At 57.8% G+C, this 19123-nt stretch overlaps 1 protein-coding gene across 1 annotated transcript in view; it reads left to right on the top strand.

Annotated features, from left to right (window-relative positions):
* Positions 1 to 19123, top strand: part of TPO (thyroid peroxidase) — a 47134-nt gene that overhangs the window by 6528 nt on the left and 21483 nt on the right. The window contains exons 3-7 of the mRNA XM_047098346.1: positions 6504 to 6673; positions 8697 to 8829; positions 15220 to 15349; positions 16975 to 17181; positions 18246 to 18764. Of these exons, the coding sequence (XP_046954302.1) occupies positions 6504 to 6673; positions 8697 to 8829; positions 15220 to 15349; positions 16975 to 17181; positions 18246 to 18764 (1159 nt within the window). The remainder of the gene's footprint in view (positions 1 to 6503; positions 6674 to 8696; positions 8830 to 15219; positions 15350 to 16974; positions 17182 to 18245; positions 18765 to 19123) is intronic.

Raw genomic sequence — 19123 nt, 5'->3', positions numbered from 1 at the left:
GCGCACCGATCATCAAAAAAGTATCGTGGTCGATTAGCGATAAAGAATCAGCTTTGGAGGAACCGAGACGGGGGCAGGTGCAGGGCGACCTGGGGCGGGGCGGGCGCTGGGTGCGGGCGGAGAGACAAGCCTCATTCTGGAGGCGGTGGTGCTGGGTGGTTGGTGCCCCTGAACTCATGCCCTTTGGGCTGGGGTGCACAGACCTGCCCCCAGCGGCCTCGCGGCTCCACTGTGGCCCCGACACTCCTGCCCTCCATTCACAAGCCTCTTCAGGCTAGAAATGCCGACATTTTCCCCTGACGTGTATTGTTTCTCAATTAGGGTTAATGAACTAAGGAGCCGTTAATTTGCTATTTGCTTACTAAGCATAGAATGAATTATTGCATTTCAATAACTAATTAAGTTTCAACAAAAATCCCCCAATAATTGCGAGGTCGCTTAATTATTTATTATTTATGAAACGATAACATATAAAACCTGAGTTGCCTAAATAAGGTAGTTTCTCAGCGTATTTTATCCTGATCCTTGAAGAGCTTCTAAGGTACTCAGGCTGAGCCCGTGGTTCGCGTGCCGTGTGAGCTCTGCCTCTTCTGTGAATTCGTCTAAAGCTAGAAGAATCCAGCTGTGTGGTCCACGGTGGTCACTGGAGGGATCGCATGCCTTTGATGTCCCCCTTCCACAAAGTGCACAAGCCCGGTGCCTGGGGTGCGAGAGTCACCCCGGCCGCCAGGGGGTCGTCTTGTGGACCAGGGCGCGGCCTTGGCGCTGCTCATCCCGGAGCAGAGAGAGAGGGACACTCAGGGAGGCAGACAGACAGACAGACGGAGAGCAGAGAAGGCAGAGGAGAAAGATCCAGAGCGGGAAGGACAGTAAAGAGAGTCAAGGAAGGAAGGAAGGTCCCGTGAACTGACCAAGGGGCCCCCTTGCCCGGGGCTAGGACCCCACCATCTCAGGTCTGCTACCACATGTGTTCTGGGCTGTGGCCCCACGTGCTCGGGGTTTTGACCCCATGGACTCAAGGCTGTGACCCTGCCTCCAGGGCTGGTTGACACGTGGGTGCGGATCTTGGGGCTGGAGCCCACCAGCTGGGGGCTGTCACCTGTGTACTGAAGGCTATGACCTCCCGTACTTTGGCTGTGACCCCACGTGCTCTGGCTGTGACCCCACATACTCAGGGCTACGACCCTTCATGCTCTAGCTATGACCCCTGTGCTCTGGCTGTGACCCCCGTGTTCTGGCTGTGATCCCCCTGCTCGGGCTGTGACCCCCCCATGCTCTGGCTGTGACCCCCGTGCTTGGGCTGTGATCCCCCCGTGCTCTGGCTGTGACCCCTGTGCTCTGGCTGTGACCCCCGTGCTTGGGCTGTGATCCCCCCGTGCTCTGGCTGTGACCCCCGTGCTCGGGCTGTGATCCCCGTGCTCTGACTGTGAACCCCCCCTTGTTCTGGCTGTGACCCCCATGCTCTGGCTGTGACCCCCCGTGCTCTGGCTGTGATCCCCGTGCTTGGGCTGTGATCCCCCCGTGCTCTGGCTGTGATCCCCGTGCTCTGGCTGTGACCCCCGTGCTCTGGCTGTGATCCCCGTGCTTGGGCTGTGATCCCCCCGTGCTCTGGCTGTGATCCCCGTGCTCTGGCTGTGACCCCCGTGCTCTGGCTGTGACCCCCGTGCTCTGGCTGTGACCCCCGTGCTCTGGCTGTGACCCCCGTGCTCGGGCTGTGATCCCCGTGCTCTGGCTGTGAGCCCAGATGGCTGGGGCCAAGGTGCTGCTGGGAAATGGCCCAGGTGAGCGATGGGATGGTGAGCAGACAGGTGAGCCCAGAGGCGCATGTCAGGGAGAACCTCGGCCGCCCCCCCACCCCCGCCCCCTGAGCCTCCCAGGGAGGGTCCCGAATGCCCCCAGCGCCCAATGACTTGCCTTTAAGGGCTGATGACCGTTCCCTGGCGCTCCCAGGATGCGCTCCCAGGGCCCGCGTGCTCGCGATGGGGAGCAGGTCCTCCTGTCCGTGACGCTTCAGCAGCAGGGGACCCGTGGTGCCGGGAGGCGCTGGGTCCAGGATCGTGGACCCGAGGACCCCAACGCTCAAATTAGTGTAAATGGCACGATGCTGGGGCTCACGTCCCCAGGCGCTAAATCCTCCCAGTACGGCCTTTGGGCCACTTCCGACACTCAGTTTGCCTGGAGAAGGTGCGCCCCGGGCGGCACGGCCTGGTCTGCGGTGTCCCTGGAGCCCATCCGCTGCGGACGCTGTGGCCTTTCCGGCTCCGTGGGGGAGGCTGAGGGAGCTTCCGACGCTCCGGGGGAACCAGGGCGACACCGGGAACCGGGATCCGACGCACGGCTGATGCTGAGCCCGTGAGAGCTCCCCAGATCTGAGCTCAAAATCAGGCATGTTTTGCTGCGAATAGAGGGTAGGTGTGCCGCCTCTTCATACTTACTGCCTTACTCACCTCTAGAGCTGAGGCCGTCAACCTGCAGCCGTGGTCCGGGTGTGCACTGTGACGTGCGTGAGCGACCCCGCGACCTCACGGGGTGGCTACGGAGCGGAGGTGACAGGAGTGGAGGCGCCTCCGCAGGGAGCAGCCCAGGTGCCCGGAGGGACACACGTCCGCAGGACAACTCGTGGTTGCCACCAGCCTGTCGTGGGCCCGGAACGGCCAGGCCCGCACGCAGGGTAGCCAGCTGGAGCCGGGGCCTCGCAGGGAACAGAGAATCCCCCCGGGGGGAGGGGGTCAGCAGGCAGACCCTGGTCACGGGAGTGGGCAGCACAGGCTGGCCTGGGTGCCTCGGGGGCCGCAGAAGCAGTCCACACCGGAGGCCGCACAGCCAGGCAGGGGTGACGTGCGTCCCCGAGGAGATCTCTGAGGACCGCCCGTCCGTGGGAAGCACACGAGGGCCTGCCGCCAGCCAGGGCAGGTCTGTGTGGGGCACGGGAGCCTGGCTGCACGAGGCTGGGGCCCAGGGGGCAGGGGCTGGTGTCCGGTCCTCACTCCAAGCCGGGCCAGCCGGGTCTGGACGTGAGGACGTGTCTTGTCAACCTCACCAGAAGGGTTCCAAGGACTTTATCTCAGCTCTGTTGGTGAGCACTGGGATCCCGTCACACACGTGTGCGTGTGTGCACGTGTGTGTGTACTGTGCTGGGCTCTGGGCTCCCGTCGCACGCGTGTGCGTGTGTGCATATGTGTGGCATGCGTCCGTACTCTCTCAGTGAAAGCCCACTTCTGGGAATCTGCGCGTGCTCCCCCAGGCCAGCCCGGAAAGGAGCCACACCTTTGTCAGGGGTGAGGGCGTGTGTGTGCTGTGTGGACGCAGTCTGGTCCCGGGATTCCACACGAGGAGACTTACATGGGGATTGGGGCTGGAACAGCGCGGCCAGGGGGTCAGCCGCAAGCACAGAGCAGCGTGTTAAAGTGCACTGTCCCCGTGAGCGGGCAGGTGCCCCAAGCGGGGACGGACCCAGGCTGGTGGGGGCTGGATTCTGTTGGGTCCCAGGCTGGGGGGGCGCTGTTGGGTCCCAGCAGATGGGGTGGTCTCAACGGAGGTGCCTCAATCGTTCGGGGGACCCCTCCCATGGGATGGGAGGTGGTGTGACCGGTGCAAGCTCCCGTGGGGTGCAGCTGCCTGCGTGGGCCCCTTCCACGAGCAGACAGTGGGCACAGCCCTTTCCTCAGGTGGCCTCTCCAGGCCCGCCCGCGCTGGAGGCCGCCTCCCCACCGCGGGCCATGCTGGTGGTGTCTGTGACCTTGGAAGCCCGTGCTCCGGGCTGTGGCCTGGCCCGGCTGCCGGGGGTTTGCCCCTGGAAGGTTCTGCTCACCTGTTTGCTCAGAAAGGCAGTTAAGAGGCCCCTCTGCCTTTGTTCTGGACAGTTCTCCAAGGTCGCCCGCAGAGCGGCTAAGCCCTGGGAGAAACACCGCTTCCCCGCACAAGCAGGGAAAGCTTCGATCCCGTGGACGTAACAGGCGGGGCTCCTGGGGGGGCAGGGAGCCCATGTGGAGTGGGGTTCCCGGCCGAGGCTGTGAGGCCACCGCACCGCACGGGCCACCGTCCTCCCCGGGCATCTGGGAGCAGTGGGGTGCTCGCCCCGAGGCCCATGCAGACACTGCCCCAAACCCCAGGGCTCAGTACAGCACTCGTGAGTTGGCAGACGGTCCTGTGCTTACAAGCCTGGCACGGCCCTCGCTGCACCAGAGCCCAGGAGCCTGCGGGACGAAGTCCTTCTGCTCCAGGAAACCTCTGTCCTCACCGTCCCGGCTCGTTCCCGGCTCACGTCCCCTGGTGGGCCTTCCTCTCTCTCCGGACAGTGACGTTGGGTCCCTGAGCACTTCTCCTCGGTCGTCCTCACTCTGACTTCGTCCTCCCCTCACAAGGACCTGGGGGGCACATGGCCCATGGGACAATCCAGGGAAACAATGTCATCTTAGCATCGGCTGACCAGCAAGGCAGATTCTACCTGCAACCCAATCCCCTTTGCTATGCGGCCAGGCGTGTTCACAGGCTCTGAGGACTGGGGTGTGGATATCTTTGGAGGGCCCTTCTCCTGTCCACACAGAGTCTCAGGGGGACCCAGAAAGCCTGGCACTGATACCATTGTGGCTGGGGGCTCATGGCTGGGGCCAGGGTCCCTTCTCTGGGGCCAGAGTCCCATGTTTGCAGCTTGGTCCGGTGTCCACAACTGGGGTCCTATCTGGGGCCAAAGTCCCCTGTCTGAGGCCAGGTTCCTGTGTCTGGGTCCAGGGTCCCCTGTCTGGAGCCAGGGTCCCCTGTCTGGAGCCGGGGTCCCCTGTCTGGGGCTGGGGTTCCCGTGTCTGGGGCCAGGGTCCCCTGTCTGGGGCTGGGAGTCTTGTGTCTGGGGCCAGGGTCCCCTGTCTGAGGCCAGGTTCCTGTGTCTGGGGCCAGGGTCCCCTGTCTGGGGCTGGGGGTCCTGTGTGTGGGGCCAGGGTCCCCGGTCTGGGGCTGGGAGTCTTGTGTCTGGGGCCAGGGTCCCCCGTCTGAGGCCAGGTTCCTGTGTCTGGGTCCAGGGTCCCCTGTCTGGAGCTGGAGTCCCCTGTCTGGGGCTGGGAGTCTTATATCTGGGGCCAGGGTCCCCTGTCTGGGGCTGGGAGTCTTGTGTCTGGGGCCAGGGTCCCCTGTCTGGGGCTGGGGGTCCTGTGTCTGGGGCTGGGGTTCCCGTGTCTGGGGCCAGGGTCCCTTGTCTGGGGCTGGGAGTCTTGTGTCTGGGGCCAGGGTCCCCTGTCTGAGGCCAGGTTCCTGTGTCTGGGTCCAGGGTCCCCTGTCTGGAGCCAGGGTCCCCTGTCTGGAGCCAGGGTCCCCTGTCTGGGGCTGGGGTTCCCATGTCTGGGGCCAGGGTCCCCTGTCTGTGGCCGGGAGTCTTGTATCTGGGGCCAGGGTCCCCTGTCTGGGGCTGGGATTCCGTGTCTGGGGCCAGGGTCCCCTGTCTGGGGGTCTGTGCAGTATGCAGGCCAGTGTCTCAGCTTCTATGAAAAGCTGGATCCCCTCAAGTGCATGATGCCATCATGTGGTTAAAAAACACACTGGCAGGTCTAAGCACAGCTTTTTTACATTAAAGTTACATGTCAGATACCTTTATATGTGCGTTCGGGTATCTCTAACGTACACGTTGCAGACGTGTGTGACTTCTGTGTCCCAATACCGGGTCCTTCTCTCGCTGGCTGTCGGCCTGAGGCCAGCTGCTCTGGTCTCGTGGGCATAATTGCAGAATTTATCCCCTGAGCCTTTGTGAGGAATTACTGAGAAGAAAGTAGTACTTAGCACAGCGCCTGCCACGCTGTTTTCACCCAGGAAGCCCTGCCCGTTTGTGCTTATTATTAACAAATGCAACACAGAGGTGGCCCGCTGGATGGCCGCAAGGGGGACGACTGAGCGAGAATTTGGCTGTTTTTCGCCACGGCCTCAGCGTCGGCCTTCCTGCCAGCCCCTGCTTCCACCTGGGGCCGCATGACGCCACCCTGCAGGAGCCACCAGGCGAGGGCAGCTTCGGCACAGAGGCCAGCCCGGCACCCCTGCTCCTGGGGCCCTGGCCCCCAGATGCCGTGGGCAGAGGGGCCGCACTGACCCCCTGTGGCCGGGGCTCCCGGGATGTGAGAGGCCAGGAAGGCCAGCTGCCGGCGACACCGATGGCACTTCGCGTTAGGGTGATTTCGGTTCGAGAACAAAGGGCGTGTGGCCGCGTCGTGCCCTGTGGCGGCTGATTCTTGGCCCCGGGACCTCGCAGGGCTGCAGGCACTCAGGGTCGCTCGCTCACCGGCTGGAACACGGCAAAGGCATCTCAGGATCTGGGGGAGAAGGTGTATCTCACACAGTGTCGCACAGGCCCTGTCCCCTGGCTAAGCCCTGAGTCCCGGCGAGCAGCGTGTGTATCAGCCTGACCTGCAGCCCGCACAGTGCTGGCCGTGTGGTGCTCCACAGCGTCCGCCGAAGCCATCAGTGACGGCCGATGAACACGGCCACGAAAGAGTAACCAACCCCGAGTCTCCTCTTGTGCGCAGAGACCTCAGCGAACGAGAGAGCCCTTCTCCGTCACAGCTGCTGTCTTTTTCCAAGCTCCCCGAGCCAACCAGCCGCGCCGTCTCCCGAGCGGCTGAGATCATGGAAGCTTCCGTGCAGGCCGTGAAGACAAGAGTCTACGGGAAGCTCAGGCGATCTCAGCCTCCCACCGGTGAGCTCCCCGAGGTGCCCCCCACCTGGAGCCGCGGCCCCCGAGGAGCAGACCCCAGGGCTGGGCGGGGACTTCGAGGGCACTTCTCACTCCGCTGCACACACATGGGGTCCCCGCTCACTCCCAGGACCGACACTTGGCTCTTAAATAAACAGGCTCAGGCAGACATCACATTGTGTCTGCGCTGGCCTGGGAGGTCACTGTTGCTCTGCCGTCCGAACTGAACCTGCCAAGGAGCTCAGCCTCCTGGGCGTCCCGCATCGTGGTGGAAGGAGTGTGGGGAGGTCCACAGACCTGGTCAGAACTCGGGGAGCTCCCAGGAGCTCAGGGGCCAGCAAGGATGGTGAGTCATTGCCTGTTACTGGCTCAGAGCCTTGGAGAACCAGGGTGCTCGACCCTGAACTGGGCACCACACCGGCTGCCGGCTTGCCCGGCTATTGGCAGAACAAAATGGACTTGGGCTCAAGCCGCATCAGGTGAAAGCACCCTGTGGGTGCAGGGCCCTGCGCTGATGGCCGTCGTGACCATGGGCACATTTGTGAGCCCTGGGGTGGGCAACTAGGAGGCAGGATTTTTAAGAAACAAACTTACCCAGACTTTTCCAGTGTGGTGCCGTGAGCTACTGGGTCCCTTAATCCGAACTGGCCGTAGACACTTAACCTGAAGTGGTTACTTAGTCTCTACAACAAGACAGGCTTGGCTGAGTCGGGACTCACCAGAATTCTCAGACAGTACACTTACCAGGTTCGACTGACTTCATGGCAGCCAAAGATTCTTCTGACGTGGTTTTGTGTCAAATCGTGGGGCTGAGTGAGGGCTCTGAGGGCTGTAGGCCCCATCCCGTCCCCAGAGCCTTGCTCAGCCGCGGGGTGCAGGGGTATCAGGAGACAGGGCAGAGGGGTTTGGCCCAGGCCAACATACAGAACTGAAGAACCCATTAATTTAGGGAGTTTCCTATGGTTGCCATTGTCAACAGCGTGGACAGGTGTAGACAGTGTAGAATGTGGGAAAAGTAACTGAGGCCACGCGGCCTCTGGGACCTCATCAGCGCGCAGCGTCCACAGCTACTTGCAGGCGCCCTGCTTCCCGCTCTTCGGGCACGCTGGTTCCGTCCGTCAGCGCAGCTACGATCGTGGTTCTGTGCGGCGGGCTTGGTCACGCTCCCCACGGCAGGGCGCTTCCTGTTCTGAAGGCTCTGCGCTCACTTCGTGAGCCGCACACGTTCCCGTCGGCTGAGCAGAAAGCGTGGTCGGAGGGTCACTGAGCCGCAGGGACTGCTCGGCGCACGTTGATGGTCAGGAAGCCGGTGTCATTTCTCCCCAGTTTACAGGGTGCATTCCTCCTTGTGTTTCTCTGCTGAATACCTCAGCGTCACGGGTGCCTGGTTAGTCGGCTTGTCAAGGCGTTATCTTGAAGATTTGTACAAACCATCTCGGAGAAGTGGCCAGTGATCCCTTCTGCGAGCAGACAACAAAGCAGTCCTGGCTTTGATTTGTTCAATAAGCAGCAATAGAATTGGGGAGAAAGTGAGTAAATAAGAGACAGGTTTCTGGGCCCTAATCTAGAAAGATTCGGGAGAAGGGATCCAGAAATCAGTGTGCAGAGAAAAGAAGGTTCTGTGGATGGACACACGGATGCTGCCGGCGCACCTGACCAGGGCAGGCTTGGAGGAGGGACAAGGACTGCGCTTGGCTATCTTCCATCACCGCGAGGGTGTGACAGGCACGTCGGGGAGGTGACCCCACTAGGTGGCTTGTGTCTGGGGGCTTGGAGCTCTGACTTGCTTTCCTGAACGATCACAAAGCAAAAACAGGTTTCAATAGGCCACCTGCTGGCGGTGAGAGGCTCAAGGGGATTGTTGAGAGAGCGACTGGATTCACGGAGAAGGAAGCCCTTGCCCCAGCGAACAGCGTGGCTTCCGTGTGAGCCCGAACACAGGGGTCACAGACACCCTGAGAGTGTGGGACAGTGCCCGCCGCATCGGTAGGCTTGCCGTTACAAACGCGTTGCTGTTTCTCCTCAGATGTCCTACCAGAAGACGTGCTGAGCACCATCGCGAACCTGTCCGGATGCCTGCCTCACATGCTGCCCCCCACGTGTCCAGACACCTGCCTGGCAAACAAGTACAGGCTCATCACGGGCGCCTGCACCAACAGGTATTTCCTTCCGGTTTTCTCAGCTGGATTCCGACACGATGAGCGGCCCTCCTGAGGGAGGTGGCAGAACACCCGGGGTCGTCTCCGCCTCCGAGCGCCGGATCTCTCTACCCTCGACCACCTCACCTGCCCATCCGTCCATGGGTGTCCCCTGGACGCCACCCCCGTCCCATCTACCAGTGGCCCCTGAACCCGGCCCCCATCCTGTCCACGGGTGTCCCCTGGACACCTGCCTGCAGGACTGGTGAGGGGACGCCCAGCCCCTGGACAGCAGGGCCCACAGGAGGGTGGGGGAGAGAGTGGCACACAAGCACGGGGGACAGTGGCGTGGAGGGGAGAGAGCAGGGGAGAGTGTGACGGGGCTGGGGAAGCCCAGGAGCCACGGGTTCAGCTGAGACCAGAACCTGGAAGCACGAGGGCCGAGGGCGGTTCCATCAGGCCCAGACGCAGGGCTGGGTCACGGGCGAGGAGGAGAGCAGCCGCCAGGCACAGGAGGGCAGCACCGCTGCGGCCTGGCCCCAGGGTGGGGGCTGGGAGAAAACGGCCGTCAGCCATGCGTTCGTTCGTTCGTTCGCTCGTTCGTTCATTCCTCGTTTATTCAGAACACTTTGAGCGCCCAAAGAGCCAGGCACCGTGACACATGCTGGGGGATGTGACAGCCTGGTCCTCGCAGCTGACAAATAAGGCCATGGGCCCCAGTGGGTCCGGCGTAAACAAGAACAGCTCCCATTTTTAATACACGAAGGAAAGGAAACGGGGACACCCACGTGGCTGGTCAGGCGGGGGCCGTGCACACGGCGCTGCTGTCGGAGGCAGAGGGTGATGCCCGTGACCCAAGCCATCAAGGACGACCAGATGCTCGGCGTCCCTCCCCCACTCTGCACGCCACTGAGGGCGTCCCTGGGGCCCCCCCCGGTCCCCCCCCAGGAGCGCCTGGGCCTCTCGCCTCCGTCTCTGAGGCTCCTTCTGTGGGGGCAGGGCCCCCCTGGGGAGCCCTTGCCAGCTCCATCCGGGGGGTCTTGCCTGGCGCCTCTCCTGGCCGCACCTCTTTCCTCCGTGACGCCCCGGCTCCTGCTGGCGCTGGCTTTGCCTGGGGTGCAGGCTGCGGAGGGTGGGAGCCTCGGTGACGCCCGGGCCGGTGAGTCCTCAGTGCACACGGCAGACACCGCTCATGGCTGCTCCGGGGTGCACGTCTGTGCCGCAGAGACCAACACGCGTGTGCTCACACGGGCCCCGGGTCCCATCAGCTCCACAAGGCTTGTGCGGCCCCCCCGGGCGTGATGCACACTGGTGTGTTCACACCCGGGGAGTAAAGGCTTAGCAGCTATTTCTTTCTGATCCGTATTTTCTTAACTGGGAAAGCGTATTTTCCTTTTGGGTAGTTCTGGTTATTTCGCTGAGTTTCTACATCTTTTATCTCAGTTTTGAAGGCAGCTTTGTCGTCAGCAGGAAGCCGGGACTGCTGTTCCTTCGAGGTTCGCCGGTGGTCAGACTTCCCTACGAGGTGGCAGAGTTGAATCGCGGACGTGTTGGCCGTTACCAATGTCATGCTTCCCATTTGTCCTAAATGTCACCAGTGCTTCTTTCCGAGCTCTTGGGGTTTGCTTCCTGCCGTGGTCTTTCCTCCACACTCGAACTCGGACACGCAGTGGGCGTGTTTGCTTCCCTTTTTCTTCCATAACCAAGTCCCTTCTTATCCTATAGCTGCTGCCGGGCAGCGAACAGCGGTGCTCTGGGCCTACTGACGGCGGTGCGGTGGCCAGAGCGACCTGGGATTTAACCGTACAAATTCTAAACCTCCACACGGTGGGTTTAAAAACTCTCCACTTATACTGGTTTTCTCGCAGCGTAGACCTCGCGTGTGGGGGGCGTGGCTTCTAACCTTCCTTTTCCCTCTGCTGAGAATATCCCAACTGCTGGGCTGCGTCACGCGAAATCAGCAGCCCAAGTGGAGAAGGATGTCTGCGGTCTCTCTTCTGTTTGTGTGACCTCATCGGTGCCACAAGCGTGTTGCTCACGAGGAATCGAGTGCACGCCGGTTCACGTGGCCCTTCTCTGCTCTCAGCTGGTCCTCGGGCTCCGGCAGCCACCTGGGTTCCCCGCGTGTGCCGGCGTGGGCATGGGTGCTGCTTGTGTCTCCTACGGTAAATCCAAACGTGACACATAGGACATCAGAAATTCACACACGTGCTGTCCAGTTCTGGCTGCTGCGTGCAGCAGGGACCACCTTGATGACTCTCGGAGGCATTCCGGGCTCTATTTCTGTATCCATAAAATGGGAATGATACCGGCAGGGCTGATTTTGAGAGACGCGTTTCTAGAGGTCCCTGCATGCAGTCTACAAGCTTGGGGACAGTAGGTGTTGCCGTGATTGTTACCATGAAATGACCGTTCCACATGTGACCAGTTGGCTCTGGCCAAGGGCACTAGCCACAGAGGGCCAGAAACATCCTTCAACGTGAATTTTCCCGAGAGCAGGGGGGAGGCCCCTACGATCAGGCAGCTGTGATGTATGCTTCTCAAGGTGACGGCGACACTCTTCACGGCTCAGGCTTGGTTAACGTCGAGTTAAAGACGGCAGCCAGTAAACCTGGCCCTCAGCCTCTCCAACCATCCGGCAGAGGCGTGGAGATTGCAGACGACGTTTCCTTCCACACGGTGACAGAGACACAGCGTGTTACTGGATTCGTCTGCTTAATTCCCAGGCCTGCCTGACGTGCGTCCTACACACGGACGTACAGAGAGGTTGGGACCAGGTTTGCGGGTCGTCATCCTACCAAAGGCTGGCATGCCAGTCTCCTTTACGTGGTAATTCTGCACCAAGCTTCATCCGTGGAGACTTTCTCTCCTCAAAACCCGTGAATTCATAGAGGAAACAATACACTCTGAAGGCGAAACTTGATACATACATTGAAATTATAGGAAGAATCCCCAAACGTACCTAGGTTTAGTATATATTCTGGTGTATATATAATTCTCTGTATTCTCTGTAATTGCCAAAAAAAGTTATCAAAAACCAAATTAAGTGTCGGATCTGGCTTGCCAACATATGTGGCTGTACGAAGGCCAGGCATCTGAAGACTCACGTCCCCAGGGCCCTTTTCTTCTGGCCGTTTGCTTTGGGGTCATTTTCACACTGACTTTTTCTTCTCCTTTGTGTTTGGACCGAAGGCACGAAATTGCCCAGTGGACGTGAAACCTTGAGGATCTCAGCGCACTGAGGGAGCTGTTTGTGTCACCTTCACACCATCCTCTCCCTTAAACGCCTGCATTTATCTGCTTGAAACCAGCTGTTAGATGGGTCAGCGCCCACACTGTCCTCAGATCCTTTACTGATATTGACACTTGAATCCAAACAAACCCAAAACGGAACAGCACCCCTGACAGGCACAGGCCACCCCCCCCCCGAGGCCCCACGGACGCTTGTTAGCCTTTAAGGAAAAGTAGACGGTGCTGGTGTTGGTTTCTTGATGAAATATCGAGGAACAGAACGTGGGCACAGATGTCACCACGATAAGTAAGGTTTCCAGAGTTTGGGGAACACATTGAGCACGTACCAATTATGGAAAAGCATGTTCCTCCGGGAGGGTTCAGTCGTGCCCCCTCCACGGCCCGTCTCTCACGCTCACGGGTCTTTGCTGCCGCCAATCGGGGAGCTCCAGCAGGGGCCCCCACACCGCAGGCCGAGATGGTCATGCTTCCAGGCCGACCGGCAGGGCACCAGGCCATATGGGGTGTGCAGGTCAAGTGCACACCCTTGCTGAGTGTCCACAAAGGCACGTGAGTGCCCCCTGGGTGGTCGTGATAGCCCACAAGCTACTGAAATAGAAAAGTCACTCGGCACAAACATCGCAGCCTAAGCAGTTAACGTCTCATTCACATCTTCTTTCTGCCCGTTGCTTCGCTGGATTATTTGTTTTTCGGGTGGAAGTTTGGTGAGTTCTTTATAGATTGTGGATACTAGCCCTTTGTCCAATATGCCATTTGCAAATATCTTTTCCCATTCCGTTGGTTGCCTTTTAGTTTTGTTGATTGTTTCCTTTGCAGTGCAGAAGCTTTTTATCTTCATGAGGTCCCAATAGTTCATTTTTGCTTTTAATTCCCGTGCCTTTGAGGATGTGTCAAATAAGAAATTGCTGCAGCTGAGGTCAGAGAGGTTTTTTCCTGCTTTCTGCTCTAGGGTTTTGATGGTTTCCTGTCTCACATTCAGGTCCTTTATCCATTTTTAGTTTATTTTTGTGAATGGTGTAAGAAAGTGTTCTAGTTTCATTCTTCTGCATGTTGCTGTCCAGTTCTCCCAGCACCATTTGTTAAAGAGACCATCTTTTTTCCATTGGATATTCTTTCCTGCTTTGTCGAAGATTAGTTGGCCATACTTTTGTGGGTCCAATTCTGGAGTCTCTATTCCATTGGTCTATGTGTCTGTTTTTGTGCCAATACCACGCTGTCTTGATGATTACAGCTTTGTAGTAGAGGCCAAAGTCTGGGATTGCGATGCCTCCCGCTTTGGTTTTCTTCTTCAATATTACTTTGGCTATTTGGGGTCTTTTGTGGTTCCATACAGATTTTAGGATTTGACCAACAGGCGCACGAAAAGATACTCAACGTCATTCCTCATCAGGGAAATACAAATCAAAGCCACACTGAGATACCACCTCACGCCAGTCAGAGTGGCTAAAATGAATAAGTCAGGAGACTGTAGATTCTAGCGAGGATGTGGAGAAACAGGAACCCTCGTGCACTGTTGGTGGGAATGCAAACTGGTGCAGCCGCTCTGGAAAACAGTGTGGAGTTTCCTCGAAAAATTAAAAATAGAACTACCCTATGACCCAGCAATAGCACTGCTAGGAATTTACCCAAGGGACACAGGAGTGCTGATGCAGAGGGGCACATGTACCCCATTGTTTATAGTGGCACTTTCAACCATAGCCAAAGTATGGAAAAAGCCTAAATGTCCATCGCCTGACGAATGGATAAAGAAGATGTGGTTTATATATACAATGGAATACTACTTGGCAATGAGAAAGAATGAAATCTGGCCGTTTGTAGCAATGTGGATGGAACTGGAGGGTATTATGCTAAGTGAAATAAATCAGGCAGAGAAAGACAGATATCATATGTTTTCACTCATATGCAGATCCTGAGAAACTTAACAGTGGGGAGGGGAAGGGGGGAAAAAGTTACAGAGAGGGAAGGAGGCAAACCATAAGAGACTCTTAAATACTGAGAATAAACCAAGGGTTGATGGGGGCTGGGGGAGAGGGGAAAGTGGGTGATGGGCATTGAGGAGGGCACCTGTTGGGATGAGCACTGGGTGTTGTATGGAAACCAATTTGAGAATAAATTATAAAAAAAAAAAATCTCATTTGTAACTGATTGAAAGAGCACCCCTCCAAGCCATTCTTCATGGGATTCCAGTAAAGAGAAACCAACTGTAACAAATCTGACACCTTATTGGAGCGCACACCAATCTCCCCACGCTGACTTATGGCAGCTAATTAAACGCATTGCTGTCCCGTGTCGCTCTGCAAATTGAACCACTCCAGTGTGCTGGAGATCGACGAAGGACTGATAATCAAATTATCCCCACCCACTGTCCCTGCAGACACACAAAAGTGCCCATCCCGCCTCCTGCTAGGTGCTCCCGAGGGTTCCCGGGTAAGGCAGCCGCGATGCGATGGATGCAATAAAACCCTTTTCCCTAAGTCAGGAGCCATGTGGCACCATCAGGAGAAGCTGTGTTCGGTCTGTCCTTCTAATGTGCTGACTCCATTGCCCAGATCAGAAACCACTCGCAGGAGCTCCCGGTTCTCTTCCCTCTTAGAGCATCGGAATCAGTCACATTTATGTCAGAATGATCCACATACTGATGTCCTTAATAATGATAATTGTGTCAGAACACAGCTAATTTTTAAATACGTCTATTTCTAAACACTCCACAAACTAAAAAAACCACTCAGCGTGTCACGAGTCTCTTAGACTTTGCTACTTAGGTGCTCCAAGTGCCTACACATCAGATGCACGAAAGGATCGTTGAAGTCTAGATCCCAATGTTTGCCCACTCAGGTCCTTCTGCCGTGTGACCTCCTGAGCCAGACGCTTGCCTACTGCCTTCAAATGGCCACCTTGCTCATTTCTCTTGCAGAGAGCACCACAGGGCTGCCCCAGATGCCGAGTGACCCCACGTGGATTTGGTTGGTAAATGCCAAGGGAGCATGAACAATTTTATACCCAAATTAGCCGTTAAAAAACAAAGAACAGATTTTTCTGTAACAGAAAATTCCCATTTCCTTTTGCTCTTTGAACCAGTGTTTCCATTCTAATTCATCTATCACTTTTCCCCAGATGTAGGCTATCTCATGATTGGAAGCCTCACATTTGTTTCTGCAGAGACCATCCCAGGTGGGGAGCCTCCAACACAGCCCTGGCCAGGTGGCTGCCCCCCGCCTACGAAGACGGCATCAGCGAGGCCAGGGGGTGGAACCCCCACGTCCTGTACAACGGCTTTCCACTGCCCCCCGTACGTAGCTCACCATGCTGTGTCCCCACGATGCTCCCCGGCCACCCGCCACCTCGGAGGAAGCCAGCCTGCTCAGGGCAGTGGGCTCGGAGAGTCCCCGTCCACCCCCACGACCCCTGTGCTCCAGGGCACAGAGAGACCCCAGTCACCAGCCAGGGAGCACAACAAGGCAGATTTAAGTTAAAGTTCCTCTAACTCTCTGCTCGTCACCTCATTTCAGTATTTGAAAGAAATCCTCTACGCATGGGCAGAGGAGGTGTATTCAAAGATTCTTAAAGTTACGTAATTCATTCATTTCATGCAAAACCATGGATGGTTGCCGCTTTACTCCCAGAGGCAAATTATTTGCTAAGCAAACTCATATACAATCCACTGATCAATTTGGTTTAAAAAATGGGTATTTGACCCTCCATTGGACTACTTGCTTCCATGAACAAACCAGTCTGCTTGGTCCCGTCCTGTATGTGACAGTGGAATTCTCCAGAAACATAAAAGGGACGCCCTGTTTAGTGTGAGAAGTCAGGATGTGACCACGCCAGCTTGGGGACCGCCACCCCGTCCCCAAGCTCCCCTACGGAAACCAACAGCTTCCCTGGGAGGTCTTCCGTTGGCTGACAGGCAGGAGGACAGGAGCCGCCTGGTGTCAGAGCTGCACCGTGGGCTCCCTGCGGTTGGCACAGGCCCCTCTGGGTGTGCTAACCCGTACTTTTCTGCAGGTCACTTGCAGCCTCCATTCAGCTGCCTGGGTAATGAGGTAATAACACCTTTCCCGTCCTACACTAGCTGCCAGACCTATCGGAGCCCTGAGGCTTTCTGAACTCTCAGTGTTAAGGGCAACCCCGCCAGAATTATACAGCTACTCAGGTCAGAGCTCAGGTACCTTTAATGGGATGTATTAGTTTCCTGCTGCTGCTGTAACAAGTTAGCACAATTTTAGTGGCTTAAACTACGCAAAGTTACCAGAAGTCTGACGTGGGTCTCACTGGCCTCCAATCCAGGTGTGGGCTGGGCTTCGTTCCTCCTGGAGGCTGGGGTCTGCTTCTTGGCCCCCTGGCTTCCAGGGACACTGCCTCCTTGGCTCTTGCCCCCCCCAAAGCTGCATCCCCTCTGCCTACAGTCAGGAGAAGCTCTCCGATTTTAAGAACCATGTGATTGCATGGGATCCACTTGGAAACCCAGGGTAGCCCCCTGTCTTGAGGTCCTTACAGTAATCACATCCACAAAGGTGTCAAGGCCTGGGGAACAGCCCTCCGTGGCCCTGTCCTCTGAGTCATGACCTCTGTCACACCAATGGCTAGATGTGTAATAAATTACCTAATTTAACCCCCACAATGATCCTGAAATATCAACATTTCATACTCACATACAGATAATGAAACTAAGACTCAGGGCAGTTAACTAAGGCCCCCCAATCACCACAAACCAATGCATTATGCTGAAGGCAGCCTGGATGTGTCCACCCACCCTAATGCCACAGACTCGAACTTCTGAGCGCCAGCCATCCGTGAATGGGCGCAGCCTCCTGTCCTGTGAACGAGCACGGCCCTACGACCCTCAGGGTCCCCCAGTGTCCTCTTTCTCTGCCGATGGCCTTCCCACATGACAAGCCGGTCTCTTTCGCCCAGGTCCGGGAGGTGACAAGGCAAGTTATTCGAGTTTCCAATGAGGCCGTCACGGAAGATGACCAATATTCTGATCTCCTGATGGTGTGGGGCCAATATATTGATCACGACATCGCATTCACCCCTCAGAGCACCAGGAAAGTTGCATCTGAGGGAGAAGCTGATTGCCAGTTGACCTGCAAAAACCAAGACCCGTGTTTTCCCATACAGGTACGAATTTAAACTTCTTCACATTGGCTACAAAAGTAATAGATGTCATTTAAAAAATCAAACAGAAGTGTAAAATGAAAGGTCAAAACCTATGGATGCGGCCAGAAATTGCCTGTGCATGTATGTACATAAGGTGTCCTTATGTGCGTACAGGAGCCTCACGCACAGCTCGTGTGTCGCACTACGTGCGTTGCTCCCCACTTGGTGTGGCTCTCCGAGCAGTAGTTATAGTTCTCCCCGTGTCATTAAGTGGACAGAAACGTGATTGTTTTAAGACTTCGACAGTCCTGCGGTACGCGTCATAACTTACTAACGATTAGCCTCTTCATGAGCATTTAGGTGGTTTTAAGCTTTGTTGTTTTAAAATGCTGTCGCAAATAACAAAGCGGGCGCACACCTGGACATAGAGGCTGGGGCACGCATGCACACCTGGCGGGCACATCGGCAGGGCTAACGGTGCAGAGCTGGGGGAGCACAGAATGCGCCCACAGACACTGCAAGTCTGGTCTCTGTAAATATTGTGCTAATTTCCTCTCTTACTAGCAAGGGAAGAGACAGTGCACGTAAGGGTTTAATCACTTCTCTTTGGAAAACATCCTCAAAGGTGGGGGGTAGGGGGAGCACTTTCTACCCAAGAGCAGACTGTCTGGGCCGTGTCCCCTAGGTACCACACACCTTCCTGGAGCAGCCACTCCAGGCCACGCTGTGCCCGAGCTTGGTGGGAGGTCCAGATAAGAGAACCAGAAGTTAGGACCCTTCGGGTGTCTGCAGAGGAGGCCCCAACAGGCCAGGCATCTAAACAAAACAGACCAAAAGGAAAGATTGTGGAGAAGGGGTGAAAGGGCACCATGGGGCCTGCACCAATCACAGCTAAGGAAACTCCAGCCTCCTCCGAATGTCCTGACCCTGGCAGGAAGGGGGAGCTGGAGGGGGACAAGTGGGCGGGGCAGGAGACAGAAGTGGGCGGGGCAGACAGCGGCACCGGTGCCCTAGGGTCCCGGCCTGCCTAGAGCTTTCAGGGTGTCTGCAGAGGCCCAGTGACCCGGTCTCCCCTTTCCCGGCAGCTACCCATCAACGGCTCGGGGACCTCAGGCCGGTCCTGTTTGCCATTTTACCGCTCCTCCGCAGCCTGTGGCACCGGTATCCAAGGCGCCTTCTTTGGCAACCTGACCTCGGCGAACCCGCGACAGCAGATGAACGGGCTGACCTCTTTCCTGGACGCGTCCACCGTGTACGGCAGCTCCCCGGCCTTGGAGAAGCAGCTGCGCAACTGGACCAGTGCGGAGGGGCTGCTCCGGGTCAACACGCGCCACCGGGACGCTGGCCGCGCCTACCTGCCCTTCGCGCGGCCACCTGGGCCCACGGGCTGCGCGCCCGAGCCCGGCACCCGCGGGACGGCCCAGGCGCCTTGCTTCCTGGCCGGGGACGGCCGTGCCAGCGAGGTCCCCGCCCTGACGGCCTTGCACACACTGTGGCTGCGGGAGCACAACCGCCTGGCCGTGGCGCTCAAGGCCCTCAACGCGCACTGGAGCGCGGACACCGCCTACCAGGAGGCGCGCAAGGTGGTGGGCGCCTTGCACCAGGTGTGAGAGGTCACTGGGACGCCCTGTGCTAGCGTGAGCGACGGGAGCTGGGCGGGAGGCGGGGAGCACGGGAGCCCCGAGGTTCAGGAGTAGAGCTCCGGAAGGAGCTGCGTGCTTGTGTAAGTGGGGGGGGGGGGAGCCCCGTGGTGCGGGAAGGGGTGGGGGGTAGAGGGCAGGAGCCCCCTGGTGCAGGGGGCGGGGTAAGAGTGCAGGAGCCCGGTCGTGGGAACCTGATGCCCAAGCTTACATGGACCCGCAGGCGTGGAGGGGAGCTCACCTCTGAGTCACATTCACGATTCACAGAGGGGAACACGCGCTCGGCGAAATAAAAGAAGTGATAACCACGTAGGGCCTGTGAA

Source organism: Lynx rufus, unplaced genomic scaffold (genome assembly GCF_022079265.1).
Source record: "Lynx rufus isolate CCGP_SWC_20201006 ecotype Redwood Valley unplaced genomic scaffold, mLynRuf1.p SCAF_47, whole genome shotgun sequence".
Classification (NCBI taxonomy): domain Eukaryota; kingdom Metazoa; phylum Chordata; class Mammalia; order Carnivora; family Felidae; genus Lynx; species Lynx rufus.
The sequence above is the reverse complement of the archived record's forward strand: the minus strand, read 5'-3'. Positions and strand labels throughout refer to the sequence as shown.